At 52.9% G+C, this 14,265-nt stretch overlaps 1 protein-coding gene across 1 annotated transcript; it reads left to right on the top strand.

Moving 5' to 3' along the window:
* The first annotated feature begins 619 nt into the window (after positions 1-619).
* Positions 620-7,331, top strand: TEX33 (testis expressed 33). Its single transcript, XM_054016461.1, has 6 exons — positions 620-687; positions 2,917-2,992; positions 3,620-4,272; positions 4,903-5,053; positions 6,825-6,935; positions 7,158-7,331. The coding sequence occupies exons 1-6, from the start codon at positions 679-681 to the stop codon at positions 7,247-7,249; spliced, it is 1,092 nt and encodes a 363-aa protein (XP_053872436.1). The 5' UTR covers positions 620-678; the 3' UTR covers positions 7,250-7,331.
* The last annotated feature ends 6,934 nt before the right edge of the window (positions 7,332-14,265 follow it).

Raw genomic sequence — 14,265 nt, forward strand, 5'->3', positions numbered from 1 at the left:
TGTGCCTCTAATCCTCCCCAGTGACTGTGGGACCTCATCATTCTGTGATGTTGCAATGTGCGGCTGAAGGAAGAACAGCCACATTCCACGGGGGAAAGTTATGCTCTCCCATGAGAGGTTCTGAGAAATGCCAGCTGGGTTAGGAACTACTGAAGCCAAGTTACCAACTCCCCCAAAGAAATGGGTAGCACAGCCTTGTGGGGAAAGCACAGGGCTGGACATCAAACATAGTAGGTTCTAATCCTGTGTGACCTTGGGCAAATCACTTAACCTCTCTTTCTTACTCTGTAAAAGGGGGGTAATGACACCTCCCTCCTGGGGAGTGTATGAGGCACGGTTAACACCATCTGGAGATGCTTGGGTGGAAAATGCAGTAGAAGTGCTAAGTCCTATTAATTATTATTTTATTATGTGAGCCACTAAGGATCCCCACACACGTGCTGAAAACTGTTGGGCCTGTGCTCTTTCTGAGACATGAGCTTTTTTCCCCAAAGATAAAACCGAACTGTGCCTTGTTTATTTTGGTTCCCATAGTAACTACAGCTCATAGATGGGGAGGGTTGTTCCCTAGCAACCATCCCTGATGCTTACTCTTAGTTCCACCTCTTTGCCTGCACTTCTGGACTTCAGCAGGACCTGCCTGGTTAGACGAATCACTTTGTCATCTCAACTGAGACCATGGAACAGGTGAGAGAGACATTTATAAGAAAGGCTTCACCTCTGAGCCTCATTCTGGAAACTCAGTGCCCCCTCCCACCCCGCTTCAGAGACATTGAAACTCAGACAGACACACAAACAAAAAAAGGATGAGCCAATCAAAGACAACATTTCATATGTATTGCCACATTGCTTTTCAGGCCTGAGGCAGCACACTGATCGCACTGTCTTTTTGATGCCAGTCCAGACCACATGTGGCAGGCGTGTGGGGCTATTCTTGGCCACCTCTGGCAGCTGATCCTGAGCCCCATTTGGCAGGCGATACCAGGCCACTTCTGGCAGGTGTATAGTTCATCTATAATAATAATAGTGCTTTTCCCAGCCAGAGACCTTGTGAGAATGGCACAGCAATACCTTCAGCAGCCTGAAAAGGTTAGTCTTTAGCTCCATTGGGACAAGTCACTTATTTCTCCTTGGTCAGTGGGAGTCAGAATGGCAGGAGAGTATGAACACGGTGAAAATACCCGAGGAATTACGCTAATAATTTATGTGGCATCTTCAGAAAAAGGCAGAGATAAAAGTTTGGTCATTTTATAGCTCTGTGGTCAGGAGTTGTTTTTTTTATAACATGTGCATGTGAGTAAGGAATGGTGTCCCTAGCCTCTGTTTGTCAGAGGGTGGAGATGGATGGCAGGAGAGAGATCACTTGATCATTACCTGTTAGGTTCACTCCCTCTGGGGCACCTGGCATTGGCCACTGTCGGCAGGCAGGATACTGGGCTGGATGGACCTTTGGTCTGACCCAGTATGACTGTTCTTACGTTCATGTACAGTGCCTAGCACAGTGGGCTCAATCTAGGAGACTCTGGATGAAATTCTGTGGCTTGTGCTATCTCGGAGGTCAGGCTAGATGATTGAACGGTCCCTTGTGGGCTTAAGAGCTATCAATGTTTGAATGGGGCCTCGAGTTCAGTCGGAGCCTCTAGGCACTGCTGTAAGAAAAATACTAAATACGAATAATAATAGGTAATTAGTTCAAATCCCAGAAAAGAGGATCTGCATATGAACTTTAAAGTCACTCAGCTCGCCGGAAGCTGGAGTAATCAGAGTTACTAAGGAATGTGCTTTGCGGTACAAGGAAAGCAGTGGAGGCAATACCCCAAGCCTTCTGAGTCAAAGGGTGACCCACAAATGGGAGACTTGCGGGCCTGCCCTCTTCCCATGGACATAACAATAATGGTGGTAACTTGATTCAGCTCTAGGTGGGAGGCAGGAGTTAACATAGGAGCTAAGTGGGGGAGATCCATTTAGTTAACATCGAGTCCTGCAATCTGATAAAAATACAATTAAAATGCTCTTAAAAGGGATTGAAAATAATACAGAAAAAGAACGTAATTCTGTCCCATGGAGCAATCACGTGCCTTCACTCAGGGCCTGATCTAATGGCCAGAAAGTCAATTGGACTGTTGGAACAGGGCCTTGGGAGCCCTGCATTCAGGTTTGGCCAGCCAACGGGTAAGATGAATAGGGGGCAGAGAAGAGCAAGGACAAAGGTTAGAGGTGTGGGTGGGATTTGCATATGACAGCTCCTTCCCCACAGAATGCAGTCAGTCTGGGGAGTCTGCTGCCATCGAAGGGCACAGAGTAAAATACAGTAGCTGTTTTTTTTAACAAAAGGGCTGGCTAATTTGTTGACAAATAGCATTTGCAGTTATCGTGGCTTGAGTGAGGGTAGTCAAAGCAAAGCATAAAATGATCACTGCACAGGTCAGTGCTATGCACATCCCCTCCCCACCTTTGTCTTGTCTGTTTAGACCTTAAGCCCTTTGGGGTAGGGACAGCCTCTCACTGTGTTTGTACAGCACCTGGCACAACGGGGTCCTGATCTTGGCTGAGCCCTCTAGGAGCCACTGTAATATACATACCAAATAATAATGTTTTTAATGCCCTCTGCCTATGGCAAATGGCATTCTACAGACATTGATTATACACCATTACAGGCTGTAGCCTTTTGGACCAGTCCTGTAGAACACTGTATCGTTTTTTTGTAAGAGAGGATTATGGATTTGATGAACCAATCGGCTGCTCTGGCGTGGTAATTCCTAGACTGATCCGGTGCAGCAAATTCTACGTTAACCTGGTGTGGCACCCCCTCTATTTGGTTGGGCCGTGTCTTACTTCTGACAAACAACCAGCCTAACCCAAATTCTTGGCTCCTGCTCTATGCCTACCTAACACAGCCTTTGTTGCTCTTTCAAGGAGGTGCCTATGACCTCAGCCTCCCTTACACCTGCTGCAGCAAAACACGAGTCTGTGCTAGCCCACGACCCATCAGGTAAGAGACACAGTGGAACAGCTGCTTTGTTCACTAGCCCTCACTTTGCACTCAGACGTCTGACGTAGCTCCCACATTCCATGGGGGTTTTCCTCCACCCTTTACACCCCACCAGGGTTCCTGTGGGATTGCTTGTTTGCATGAATGTGTCCTGATTGGATATGCATGTGTCTGAGTGGATGATACACTTGGGTTTGTGAACTGATTATCTACAGACACCTATGGGAATGAGTTCTCATGGGCATGCCTGCACTGCTTAGGATTGTGTGTGTGTGTGTATGCAAGAAGGCATTCATGCGGGTGCATGACGATTAAAGGCAACAGATGTGCATGTGTGACAGGACGTATGCCTGCTGAGGTGTGAGAAAGTTCAAACCTGGGTTCGAGGGCACAGGCTGACTAGCTACACCTTTGTGTGTATGTGTGCTTCTGGACACGTGACCACATATATGTGCCACAGGCATACCCGAGCTCCTCGCACAGCCTTCACCCAGCTCAGGGGGAGTAGATTATGTACACTGTACATTTTGGTTTAACCATGATGCTCTGCAGTGCAAGATCATTTATTGCCACACTCCTCTATCAAAATGATGGCAAATTCGTTGAGCTTTTCCTTCTATCTTTAAGTGGAACCTGGAGATGGCAACAAAGAGCGCATCCTGGCTGGGGCACGGGCCAGCAGCAAGAGAACCTCCTTGAAAAGTTCCAGTAGAACCTCCTGGAAGATCTCCAAGAACCCTACAGATAGCAGAACACCCATGAGTTCTCCTCAAGTCAAATCCCAGGCATCCCCCTCTGCACAGCATCTACAGACCAGAAGCTATAGTAAACAGAGTCTCCGGGCCAAAACTCCTTCTGCATGGCGTCATCTCACCAGAGAAGAAGGAGAAGAAGGCCGGGATGTCTCAGGTGCCAAGGAACCAGCAGTGGGGCAACATCAAAGAGGGAGGTCAGGAAGTCTCCTACATCTTGCAAAGTCTACCCAGAAGGAGGCAAAAAGTGTCCAAGCCTACTCAGATGGCAAAGAACCAGTAGCAGGGCAACATCGACCGCTGGGGCCCAGGATGCCTGGATCTCCCCGAAAGACCACCAAGACCAGCCACAAGGAAGCGAGGGAATTCCGGAATGGCTTAAGTGCAAAGGAATCCTTAGCATCAATAGGGCAAGACGTGAAAGCAGAGGGGAAGCTCTTTCAGGAGAATAAAAGCAGCATAATCCCAATTAACATCAAACACAAGTTCGGGAGCAGCATCGTGGATGAGCTCGTCACCGAGGAGCAGGTTGTGGAAGAAGTGGTGACACTGACACATGAGGAGTGGGAAGGATACTTTCGGGGGGAGTGATTGGAAGTACAGCACCTGGAGGAGGGTGTTTTAGGGGGAGGCATTTTGGCTTTGCAACTGGGGGGCAGGTCCAGTGACAAATTCCATACCCAGAGGCACCAGATCTTCAACAATTTCTTGTGTTCTCTCTCTGTATCCCCATCCTGACTTATCTCAGCATTCTCTTTCCCTCTCCCTCCTTGCACTCATGATGAAGAAGCAGAGGGTGAAGGCCAATTAGAGATATCAATAGCATTAGAGGGTGTGAGGCTGGGGGGTGGGGGGTGTCACAGCACCCACCCCTGGGCCAAATTCAGACCTGTTGTAAGAAGATGACACTCCATTGATTTCAGCTAAATCGCACCCATTTATACCATTTATTCAAGTCTGAATTAGCCTATGTATTCAGGGTGCACCCAGAGATCAGGGGTACATGCTGGTGAGAGAGGTACACTCAAGAACAGCACTTGCCCCTGGGGATCAGGATACATCTAGGGCCTGCACTTAGGGCCGGAGGTGCCTCCAGGGAGTCGGGTGCACTTGGGGTTTGTGGGTCAAGACTGACTCCATGATGTTTGTGCTTGCCAGGCGCGTCGTGCTCTGTGTGAGGCTGGACTGATCGAGGGGCAAAAACGACTCAGCAACCGGGCCCCTAAGACACCAGAGAATCCCATGGCCACCACATCCTTTGCTGATTATTATGAACTGGGATACAACCTAAGGTCAAACATCTTCCAAGGTGAGGGGCCCTCCATTTCTACCCTGAGATTTCCGTCTACTATTTGCATTGCCCCAGGGCTCCTACATTGGTCTTTGTGTCTCTTTAACTATACCTCTCCCTCCCCCTTCTCCTCCTCCTCCTCTCTCCCCTCTTGTTCAGAACACTCCAGTAGCAGGATACAGGGGGAAAGAAGGGATGGCTATGGGTCCCCTTTTTACCCATTCCCCCTTTTCCTTATCTTCCTCTCTTCCTTCTTTCCAACCAGCAACAGTGAGAGTCCAGCACGACCCATTTCCCCGCCACTCGAGAGCTGCCTGGGTGGTAGCTTTTGCAATCAAATGTCCCATGTTAATAGCTCCAGTTCAAATCACATGCTTGTTCCTCTTTGAGGTCTTCTCAGACATGCTGTTCTGAAGCCTCTCCCCCAAGTCTCTGTGCCTCCAGAGTCTTCAGTGATCCCTCTATCTCATGGGTGAGCAAACTACGGTCCGGGGGGCGCATTCGGCCCTCCAAACATTTTAATCTGACCCTTGAGCTCCCGCCAGGGAGCAGGGTCGGGAGCTTGCCCTGCTCTGCGCAACTCCTGGAAGCAGCGGCATGTCTGTCCGCCCTCCCCTGGCTCCTATGCGTAGGGGCAGCCAGGGGGCTCCGCACACTGCCCCCACCCCAAGTGACAGGGCAGCGCGCACTGCCTGGCTGCGCCGCCACGTTGGAGCCGGAGGAGGGAACCATGCTGCTGGTTCTGGGAGCTGCTTGAGGTAAGCACCGCCCGGAGCCTGCACCCCTGACCTCCTCCCGCACCCAAACATGCCGCCCCAGCTCTGATCCCCCTCCTGCCCTCCAAACCCTTCGGTCCCAGCACGGAGCACCTTCCTGCACCCCCAACCCCTCATCCCCTGCCCCAACCCAGAGCCCGCACCCCCAGCCGGAGCCCTCGCCCCCTCCCACACCGCAACCCCAATTTTATGAGCATTCATGGCCTGCCATACAATTTCCATACCAAGATGTGGCCCTTGGGCCAAAAAGTTTGCCCACCCCTTGCTCTATCTGATCAAATAGATGTACTGCTCTCATCAACATGGTATCAGAGTGCCTTTTGTGCATGCACCCAATGCCTCACGAGCCGAATTATGATTATTATGCAGTGTGCCCGATGGTAGCATGTAGGAACCTCAGTCAAGAATTGGGACCTTTGTGTAGTCAGGTAAAATGAAGACTGGTCCTCCCTCAGGAAGCTCAGACTTGGCATCAACCAGTGGATGACAGCTAAAAGCAGGTCTGGGTGGCTTGGGAGGAGGAGGTAATAATGAAACCAAGAAGAGCTGAGCAAGGCTAGAAGGGACTGAGAGAAGTCACAATTCACCATTGCCTCGCCAGGGCCGGATGGGAGTGATCTGGAGGGCCCACAGGTTTGAAGGAGGGATTTAAGATGGTGGCTCTGTGAGTTACACTGAGACATTGGGAGCAGGAGGGGAGACTGCACATAAGTGCTTGAGGGAAAAGTAGACCTTGTGACATGACTAAAAATGATGCTCCACCATGGGCCTGCTCTATCTATGGGCAGGAAGTACTAGCAGACAAAGTGCAAGAATGCACTGGACAGAGTCCAAGCAGTCACAGAGCCTGCACCCCTATACCACAGACCCCATCAGAGTCAAATCTGAATGAAGGTGCTAATGTCAGTGGTGTATCCCTTCTCTCTCTCCCTTTTGGCCGCGGGTGTACATCACTTGTGCCAGCAGCAGAGGGGCTCATGGTGGTAAATTCCCGCATGGTCGGTTTCTTGCAGGTGGCCCAATAGAGAGTAAGAGCCTGATGAAGGATTCCTATACCCCAGATGTGATTCAAAGGGCAGTCAGAGACCCCAAGCACTGGCATGGAAGGAAAACCGATGACCTAGGTAAGACTTCGGTCATGAGCAAGCAACTGATGCACTTCAGAGCTGGGCACGGACTCAGAAAGGGAGGTGATGGGTTACAGATGGGCATTATCACAGGAGAAGAGCCATTGAGCTAGGGCAGAGCACTGCCACAGCAGGTGGAAATCATTAAGGCTGGTTCTTACCCACACGGTATCATTAGGAGTGAAACAGCGATTGAACTGTGGTTTGTCTTCTTTATAGGACGATGGCACCAGAAAAATGCCCTAAACCTTAACCTGCAAAAAGCTTTGGAGCAGAAATACGGAGAGAAGACCAAAGGTACCAAATCCTAGAAGGCAAAAGACAGAGAAGCAAAGCGCTCTCCGAAAGGGACCCTGCTCTCCCTAGCGCTAGAATAAACCTCCGTGCAGCCTCGATCGGTGTGCTTGCTGAGCATCAGCAATATGAGTGGCAGGAAGAGACCTGGGCAATCAGCCGGCAGAAACACAATGGCAAAGCCTCTTATCCCAGGAAAAGGGAGGGAGAGTCTTTGGGGGCAGCAGTGTGTGAGAGGACTGAATGGCCATGGAAACAGTTCTCATGGAATCCCTGCAGGGGGAGACTGGGGGTGGGGGAGGGCACTGTGGGGAGCAGTGTGGGGGTGCAGAGAGGAAGCCCAGGACGGAAGGAACAAGGAAACTGACTATCCAGCAGCCTGGGGACAGTGTTTAAGAAATAGCAGGGCTGGAATGTGTGTGTGCGTGCATGTGTGTGGAGGGAGGATGCCCATGACTGAATGACCATGGATGGCACTTTGATGGCTGCCAGCCCCTTTTCCGTCTCTCGCCTGGATTCTGTACACAGTTCTCCGGCACAGCTGGAAGCACAGTGGGGGCTTGGTGAGATATAGAAACCAGGCAGAAAGCCGTCACTCTCAGGGCCCTTTCTGTGGGAACACATTCTCGCAGGTGTTTTTAGGGGGCCAGTCACTCTCAGTACAGCATCCAGGTGCAACTCTTGTCCCTGTCGGGGGCTGAGACTGTGAGGCAGGAGGCAATTTCCTTCCCTCTCATAATTCTGGTTGTGTTGCTTTAAGGCGGCTAGACTGAGACTCGCTTGGAGAGCTCCTGCATGGCCAGCGACCCACAGTGACTGTGGGAAAACCTGCCAACACTCACCTCAGCACTGGAGGCCACAGATCACCCAGCCAAACCCAGGAGCTCCAAAACCCAAACCAATGCCAAAAAGCCCATCCCACCAAAAGGGAGCCAGAAGGCTGCAGAGGGACCCCTGGGGGCCCCTGGAATTCTCACTCTGAGGTGACCCAGCAGCATGGCAAAGGATCATTTTGGGGTCTTTTATGACAAGCTGTTCCTACTTGTCCAAGTCCCGTCTCCCACCATCCCCTATAACAACGTCTCTCTGTGGACAGGAAGGTGCCAGCATTGCATGGTGCTCTGAGGTCCAGGTCCACCCGCAGATAGTAAATCCAAATGGGAATTAATCACTCAGAAGGGAGGAGATGAACCGTGGCAGGCAAGGGGGTGTCACGCAGTAACACTGTCTGCTGGTTGGGGGTGCCATGGTGGTTTAAGATCTGCTCACGGCTGTTCAGTCTGACACGGTTCCTCAGAGAACCCAAGGGCTTCTAGTGTTTGTTCCTTCCTGCTGGCTCTACACAGATCACTACTTGCCAAAGTTTGCAAGGGGAGAGAGGCCCTCTCTTTCCCCAGCCACAGGTGCTGGAAGTAGGGGTGCTGCCACACCCCCTGGCTTGAAGTGGTTTCCATCAGATAGAAGGTTTACAGTTTGGTTCAGTGGCTCTGAGCACCCCCCACTATGCAAATTGATCCAGCACCCCTGGGCCCAGCCACACCTCCAGGCTTGTAACTGCTGATTATTTTGCCACAGATGTAGTGTTACCATTCGTCCGGATTTACCCGGACATGTCCTCCTTTTTGTGTTAAAAATAGCGTCCGGGGGGGAATTTGTAAATCACTAAAAATGTCTGAGATTTCCCCCCATGCAGAGCGAGGCGCGGCTGGGAGGGCTGCAGGAAAGTCAGCCGCTCACATGGGGCTCTGGCAGCCAGAGCCCTTCCCCCGCAGCTTGCCAGGCTGGACTCCGGAGCAGCTGTAGAGCTCCTCCCCCCCCCGCGTTCTGAGCCGGCCGGCCTGCTGGGCCGTTTGCATCGGGCCTCAGCAGTTCCTCCTCCCCTGCAGCCCAGCGCCCAGCTCCGGCAGCACTGGGTAGGGTGGGACCGGGTTGTGTGTTGGGCTGGGGAGCGCAACCACGTGTCCGGCTCCGCACAGAGCCCAAAACCATGTTCTGAGCGGCAGGGTAAGGGGGCCAGGGGGCAGGAGAAGGGGCAGGGAGATTTTGGAGGGGGCAGTCAAGAGACGGGGGGGGGGGTCGGGAGTTCGGGGGGGGGCTTTTTTTGGGGGGGGATAAGGTTTTGGGCAGTCAGGGTACAGGTAGGGGTAGGGTCCTGGGGGGCATTTGGGGGGCGTCTTAGGAGGGGGCAGTTAGGGGACAAGGAACAGGGAGGCTTAGGTAGGGGGTGGGGTTCTGGAGGGCAATTAGGAGCAGGGGTCCCAGGAGGGGGCAGTCAGGGGACAGGGAGCAGAGGGGTTTAGATGGGTTGGGAGTTCTGGGGGGGGGCTGTCAGGGGGTGGGGAGTGGTTGGATGGGGCGTGGGAGTCCCAGGGGTCTGTCTGAGGGTGGGGGTGTGGATAGGGATTGGGGCAATCAGGGTACAGGTAGGGGGTAGGGTCCTAGGTGGCCAGTTAGGATGGGGGGAGGGTATCAGGAGGGGGCAGTCAGGGGACAAAAGGCAGGGAGGCTTAGGTAGGGGGTGGAGTCCTGGGGGGCAGTTAGGGGCAGGGGTCCCAGGAGGGGGCAGTCAGGGGAAAAGGAACGGGGGGAGGGTTGGCGGGAAGTGGGAGGGGCAGGGGCGGGGCTAGAGTGGGGCTCCTCCCATCCTCTTTTTTGCTTGCTGAAATATGGTAACCCTACACAGATGTGAACTGATTCTGGGCACAAATTAGGGCTGTTTCCCCACTATCTGTCAGTGGGATTTGGTCAGAGCATGCTGACTGCAGTGGAATGCCAGAGGTTGGCAAATAGAAGAGGTTAAAATGTAACCAGTGGTAACTATGGGAGGATTATCTCTCACCCTCAATAATTAACCATTACGGGTTCTGCTGTTCCAAGGTACATGGTGTGGGGGAGAAAGAATTGCTCAGTGACTAAAAATGGGGGCCAAAATGCAGGTCACAGAGATCTCCTACTGGGCTTCCTCCTGCTTCAGCATGGAGTGCACAGGCCTCAGCATGCTATCTCCAGACAAGTAGCAAAGCACCCTAGGACATCACTCTGCACACTGCATGCCTGGGCTGATGCAGAAGGAGGCTACATGTGCCAATTAAGTGCAGCCCTCAAGGCACCCAGCAAGTTAGTGGTGGAGCCCGTGCTGCTGCTCCAGCATTCTGATCGTAAAACCTCAGCGCCGAATCCTGCCACTCGTGAGCCTTAGAATAGCACATTGGGTACAGCGCCACACAACATGAGCAAGCATGGCGAAAACAGAATCTCAGACAAGCATCCGCCCTGATCAGAACGGAGTCTGCTGCCAGCCGAGGACGCTGCCCTGTGCTTGATGCAAACAGAGGCAGTGCATTCCTGTTTGGTCGAGGCCATGAGTTTTGGATAACCAATTTCTCCTGTGCAGCTTACAGGAAATTGCTCACACCTGAGAGCCAGGTAGCGAGTCAGTGAGAATGGCTGATAATTATTTATTCATATAAATAAGGAAAGGGTCCAATGATTAGTTATGCCCACCACTGGCCTATGTAATTTAGGGTTACCATATTTAAAAAATAAAAAAAGAGGACACTCCACGGGGCCCAGGCCCTGGCCCTGCCCCTTTCCCAACCCCGGCCCCGCCCCAACTCCGCCCCCTCACCCAAAGTACCAGCCCTAACTCCACCCCCTCCCCTGAGCACCCTGCATTCCCCCTCCTCCCTCCCAGCCACGCGGAAAGGGCTGCCCGAGCGCTACCGGCTTCACAGTTTGCCGGGCAGCCTCCAGACCCTGCGCCCCCGGGCGGCGCTTCCCCAGCACAGCTGGAGCCTGGGAGGGGAAGCGCCCAGCTGGGGGCGCAGGGTCTGGAGGCTGCCCGGCAAACCGTGAAGCCGGTAGCGCTCGGGCTTCGGGCAGCCCCCGTGCCTCCGGACCCTGCGCCCCCGGCCGGGCACTTCCCCTCCCGGGCTCCGGCGGCTGCTGTGCTCCCTGAACTCCTGGGCTCTGTAAGCGCCGAGCTGCCCGAGCGCTACCAGCTTCGGGCAGCCCCCATGCCTCTGGACCCTGCGCTCCCGGAGCCCGGGAGGGGAAGTGCCCGACCGGGGGTGCAGGGTCCAGAGGCATGGGGGTTGCCCAAAGCCGGTAGCGCTCGGGCAGCTCGGCACTTACAGAGCCCAGGAGTCAGGGAGCATAGCAGCCCCCGGCGCCCGCTCTAAGGTAAGCCAGGGAGTATTTTTCCCGGACAAGTTCAGCTTTTGGGAAATTCCCCCTGGACGGGGGTTTAATTACCAAAAAGCCGGACATGTCCGGGAAAAACTGGATGTATGGTAACCCTATGTAACTGCTTGCTTATATTACTACCTGTATTGGCCTTATCCTTCCTCCAGTTAGTCTCACACTTGTAGAGTCTTGCCTTAAATTACATTGTAAGCACTTCGGAGCTGGGATTGTGTCACCCTGTGCATGTGTACAGTGCCTAGGCCAACAGGGCTCCCACAGGCCTACAGAGATTATCTGGGATACAGAAAACAGGGCAGCTCAGGGACACAGCAAGTTGATATACAACCGGGCATCTGGGTGCAGGGGCAGAGTTAATACATGGGGGTTTTAGGGTTTCATTCTAATGCCTACATAAAGACATTAAAAAAACCACAGCACAGACTGGCAAATGTGGCCTTCTCCATTCATGAAAGGTTCAGGGCTGGATTAACAAGGTGTGTAACAAGTCAGGAATGAGTTGGGCTGGGAACGCTTAGCACTGCCTCAGGCTGACCGTCGGCCCCTTGCTTTCAAGAGCAATGAATTCACTATTCACATATCTTAAAGTTTAAAAACAAATGAGTTTCTCAGAGTTTAAATTATCCAAAAGAAGAATTACCATGAACAACGCAGGCTTGGCAGCATCCAATTTACATAGCAGGAAAAACAGAAACATACTCCCAGAACTGCCCTTTTCTCCCTGTAGCGGATTGAGACTCACTGCAGCGGTGCCTCCTGTTAGTCATCTGGGAATTAGCTCTTTTCTAGCATACAGCGTGCCCTCTGTAGGCCAGTGTCTCACCTGCAGCTGTCTCCATGTCCCTCCTGGACCCCAGTGCCCTTTACCTCAAGGGTTCTACCCCAGCAGTACTCCCACACTCTGGGTCTCCCCAGGGGAACCCCCAACCCTCTAAGCCCACCTTGCCTCAGTGGCTACTGCCAGCCATCATCTAGCCCCCGCTCACTGGGGCAAACTGCAGTCTGTAACGGCCACTCTTCAAGGGGTTAGGACCAGCTGCCTCGGCCTATTCCCAGGCTGCACCTCTGTAACCCCAGTATCTTTCTAGGCCTTCCCCAAGGCCTGCAGGTTTACTAAGCTGGAGCTCCCTTTGCCCTTCCCCAGCACTGCTCTACTCCAGGTACCTTGCTCCCAGGCAGCTAGCCCTTCCCACTCCAAGACTAGAGTGAGACTCCTCTATAGCTCCTGGCCTCCCATCCTCTTATCAGGGCCAGCTGTGGCCTGATTAAGCCTGCCACACCTGGGGCCAACTACCTCACCAGCCTCCCTCAGCTGCTCTTAATCCCTTTTACTTTGGAGTGGGGCAGCCGCCCCATTACACTCCCCTTATCAGCCATGTCACACAAATACACAAAAGTCAGACTCAAACATCCTACCTGGTAGGTGACACATCCAACTCAATCAGTAACAGAGCTGACCCATGGATTGAGAGAGATGATTTTGCTAGATCTGATCACTGGGTGGCAGTTCTGAGCCAATGTTTTTCCCTTGCAGAAATGAACAGGAAAGAACTGAGTTCTCTTTCCCTGGTACCGTTAACACTCACCAAAGCAGCTAGCTAGCTGCTACCGTCTTCTACAAACAGCCAGTGTACTGGGAATCCAGCATGTCATAGTATTTGAGCAATTAGAGATAGAGATCCATTAGACCATAGTTTGTCTACCCCCACAACCTTTCCCCTGCCCCAACTCCAGTTTTCCCTGCAATAATATATATCCTCCCTGTCTTTGTCCAGTCTGGTTTTATGTGTCCTGGTAATGGGGCTTCCACCACCTCCCTTGAGACATTATTCTGCAGGATAGAGTCACAGGTAGGAAAGGTTTCTTCAGCTGCAGCCAAGTTTCCCCATTGCTGTTTCACCCCTTTACTCCGACCCACCTTGTCCCATCCTTAACAATTCCAATCCCTCCTTGGTATCTACATCCTTCCAACACCAATTCTTCTGGATGAGTATTATCTCTCTAAATAACCTAGATCTGTTTTCAGAATGCGAGGCATTTCATTCCAGGTGCTTGCACCAGAATCTTATTCATGACATGACATTTGATCCTTCATGCCGTGAAGTTTGTGTTGAGTTCAACATTACATAGCAGCAGAAGCATGGCAAGACAAACATGATAATGGCAGGAGGACTAGAGCTCCGTGTAATGAGCAGATCTCTCCAATGGGGATAGGTTTCCTGGTTTCTCTAGCCAAGTACACTGATACCGCTGAGGAGGACATGTTCTGATTCAGGGCTGGCTCCAGGCACCAGCTGAGCAAGCTGGTGCTTGGGGCGGCAGATTGTTGGAGGCGGCATTCTGCCCAATCCTAGGGCGGCACGGCCGCTTTTTTTTGTTTTGTTTTTTTGTTCTCGTTCCGCTCCGGCGCCCTGTAGGGGGCAGCGGTGCAGAGAACCAGAGCGCCCTGCAGGGCAGTCCTCTTCCTTCCCTCCCTGCCGACCGGAGCGGAGCCCTCGCGGCAGGCGGCAGGCGGCAGGCGGCAGCGCAGCGGGAGGGGCCGTGTGGCAGCGCCCCTGCTGTAGCTCTGGCCGTCCCCTTCTCTCTCTCTCCTGCCTGCTCCCTCCCCCACCCCCCAGCCGATCCCCCTGCACCCGCGCTCCGGCCGCGCTGCAGGTTTTTTTTTTTGCTTTGCCGTTCTGGCCGCCCCGTTTTTTTTTTTTTTGCTTGGGGCGGCCAAAAAGCCAGAGCCGGCCCTGTCCTGATTGCCGTCTGCCACCCACTTTGGAAGAAGGAGGGCTGGGAAGAAGAATTGCCCTTTGTGTTTTTCCTGCCTGGGTTCGGGACGGGA

The sequence above is a fragment of the Malaclemys terrapin genome, chromosome 1, assembly GCF_027887155.1.
Source record: "Malaclemys terrapin pileata isolate rMalTer1 chromosome 1, rMalTer1.hap1, whole genome shotgun sequence".
Taxonomy (NCBI): Eukaryota; Metazoa; Chordata; order Testudines; family Emydidae; genus Malaclemys; species Malaclemys terrapin.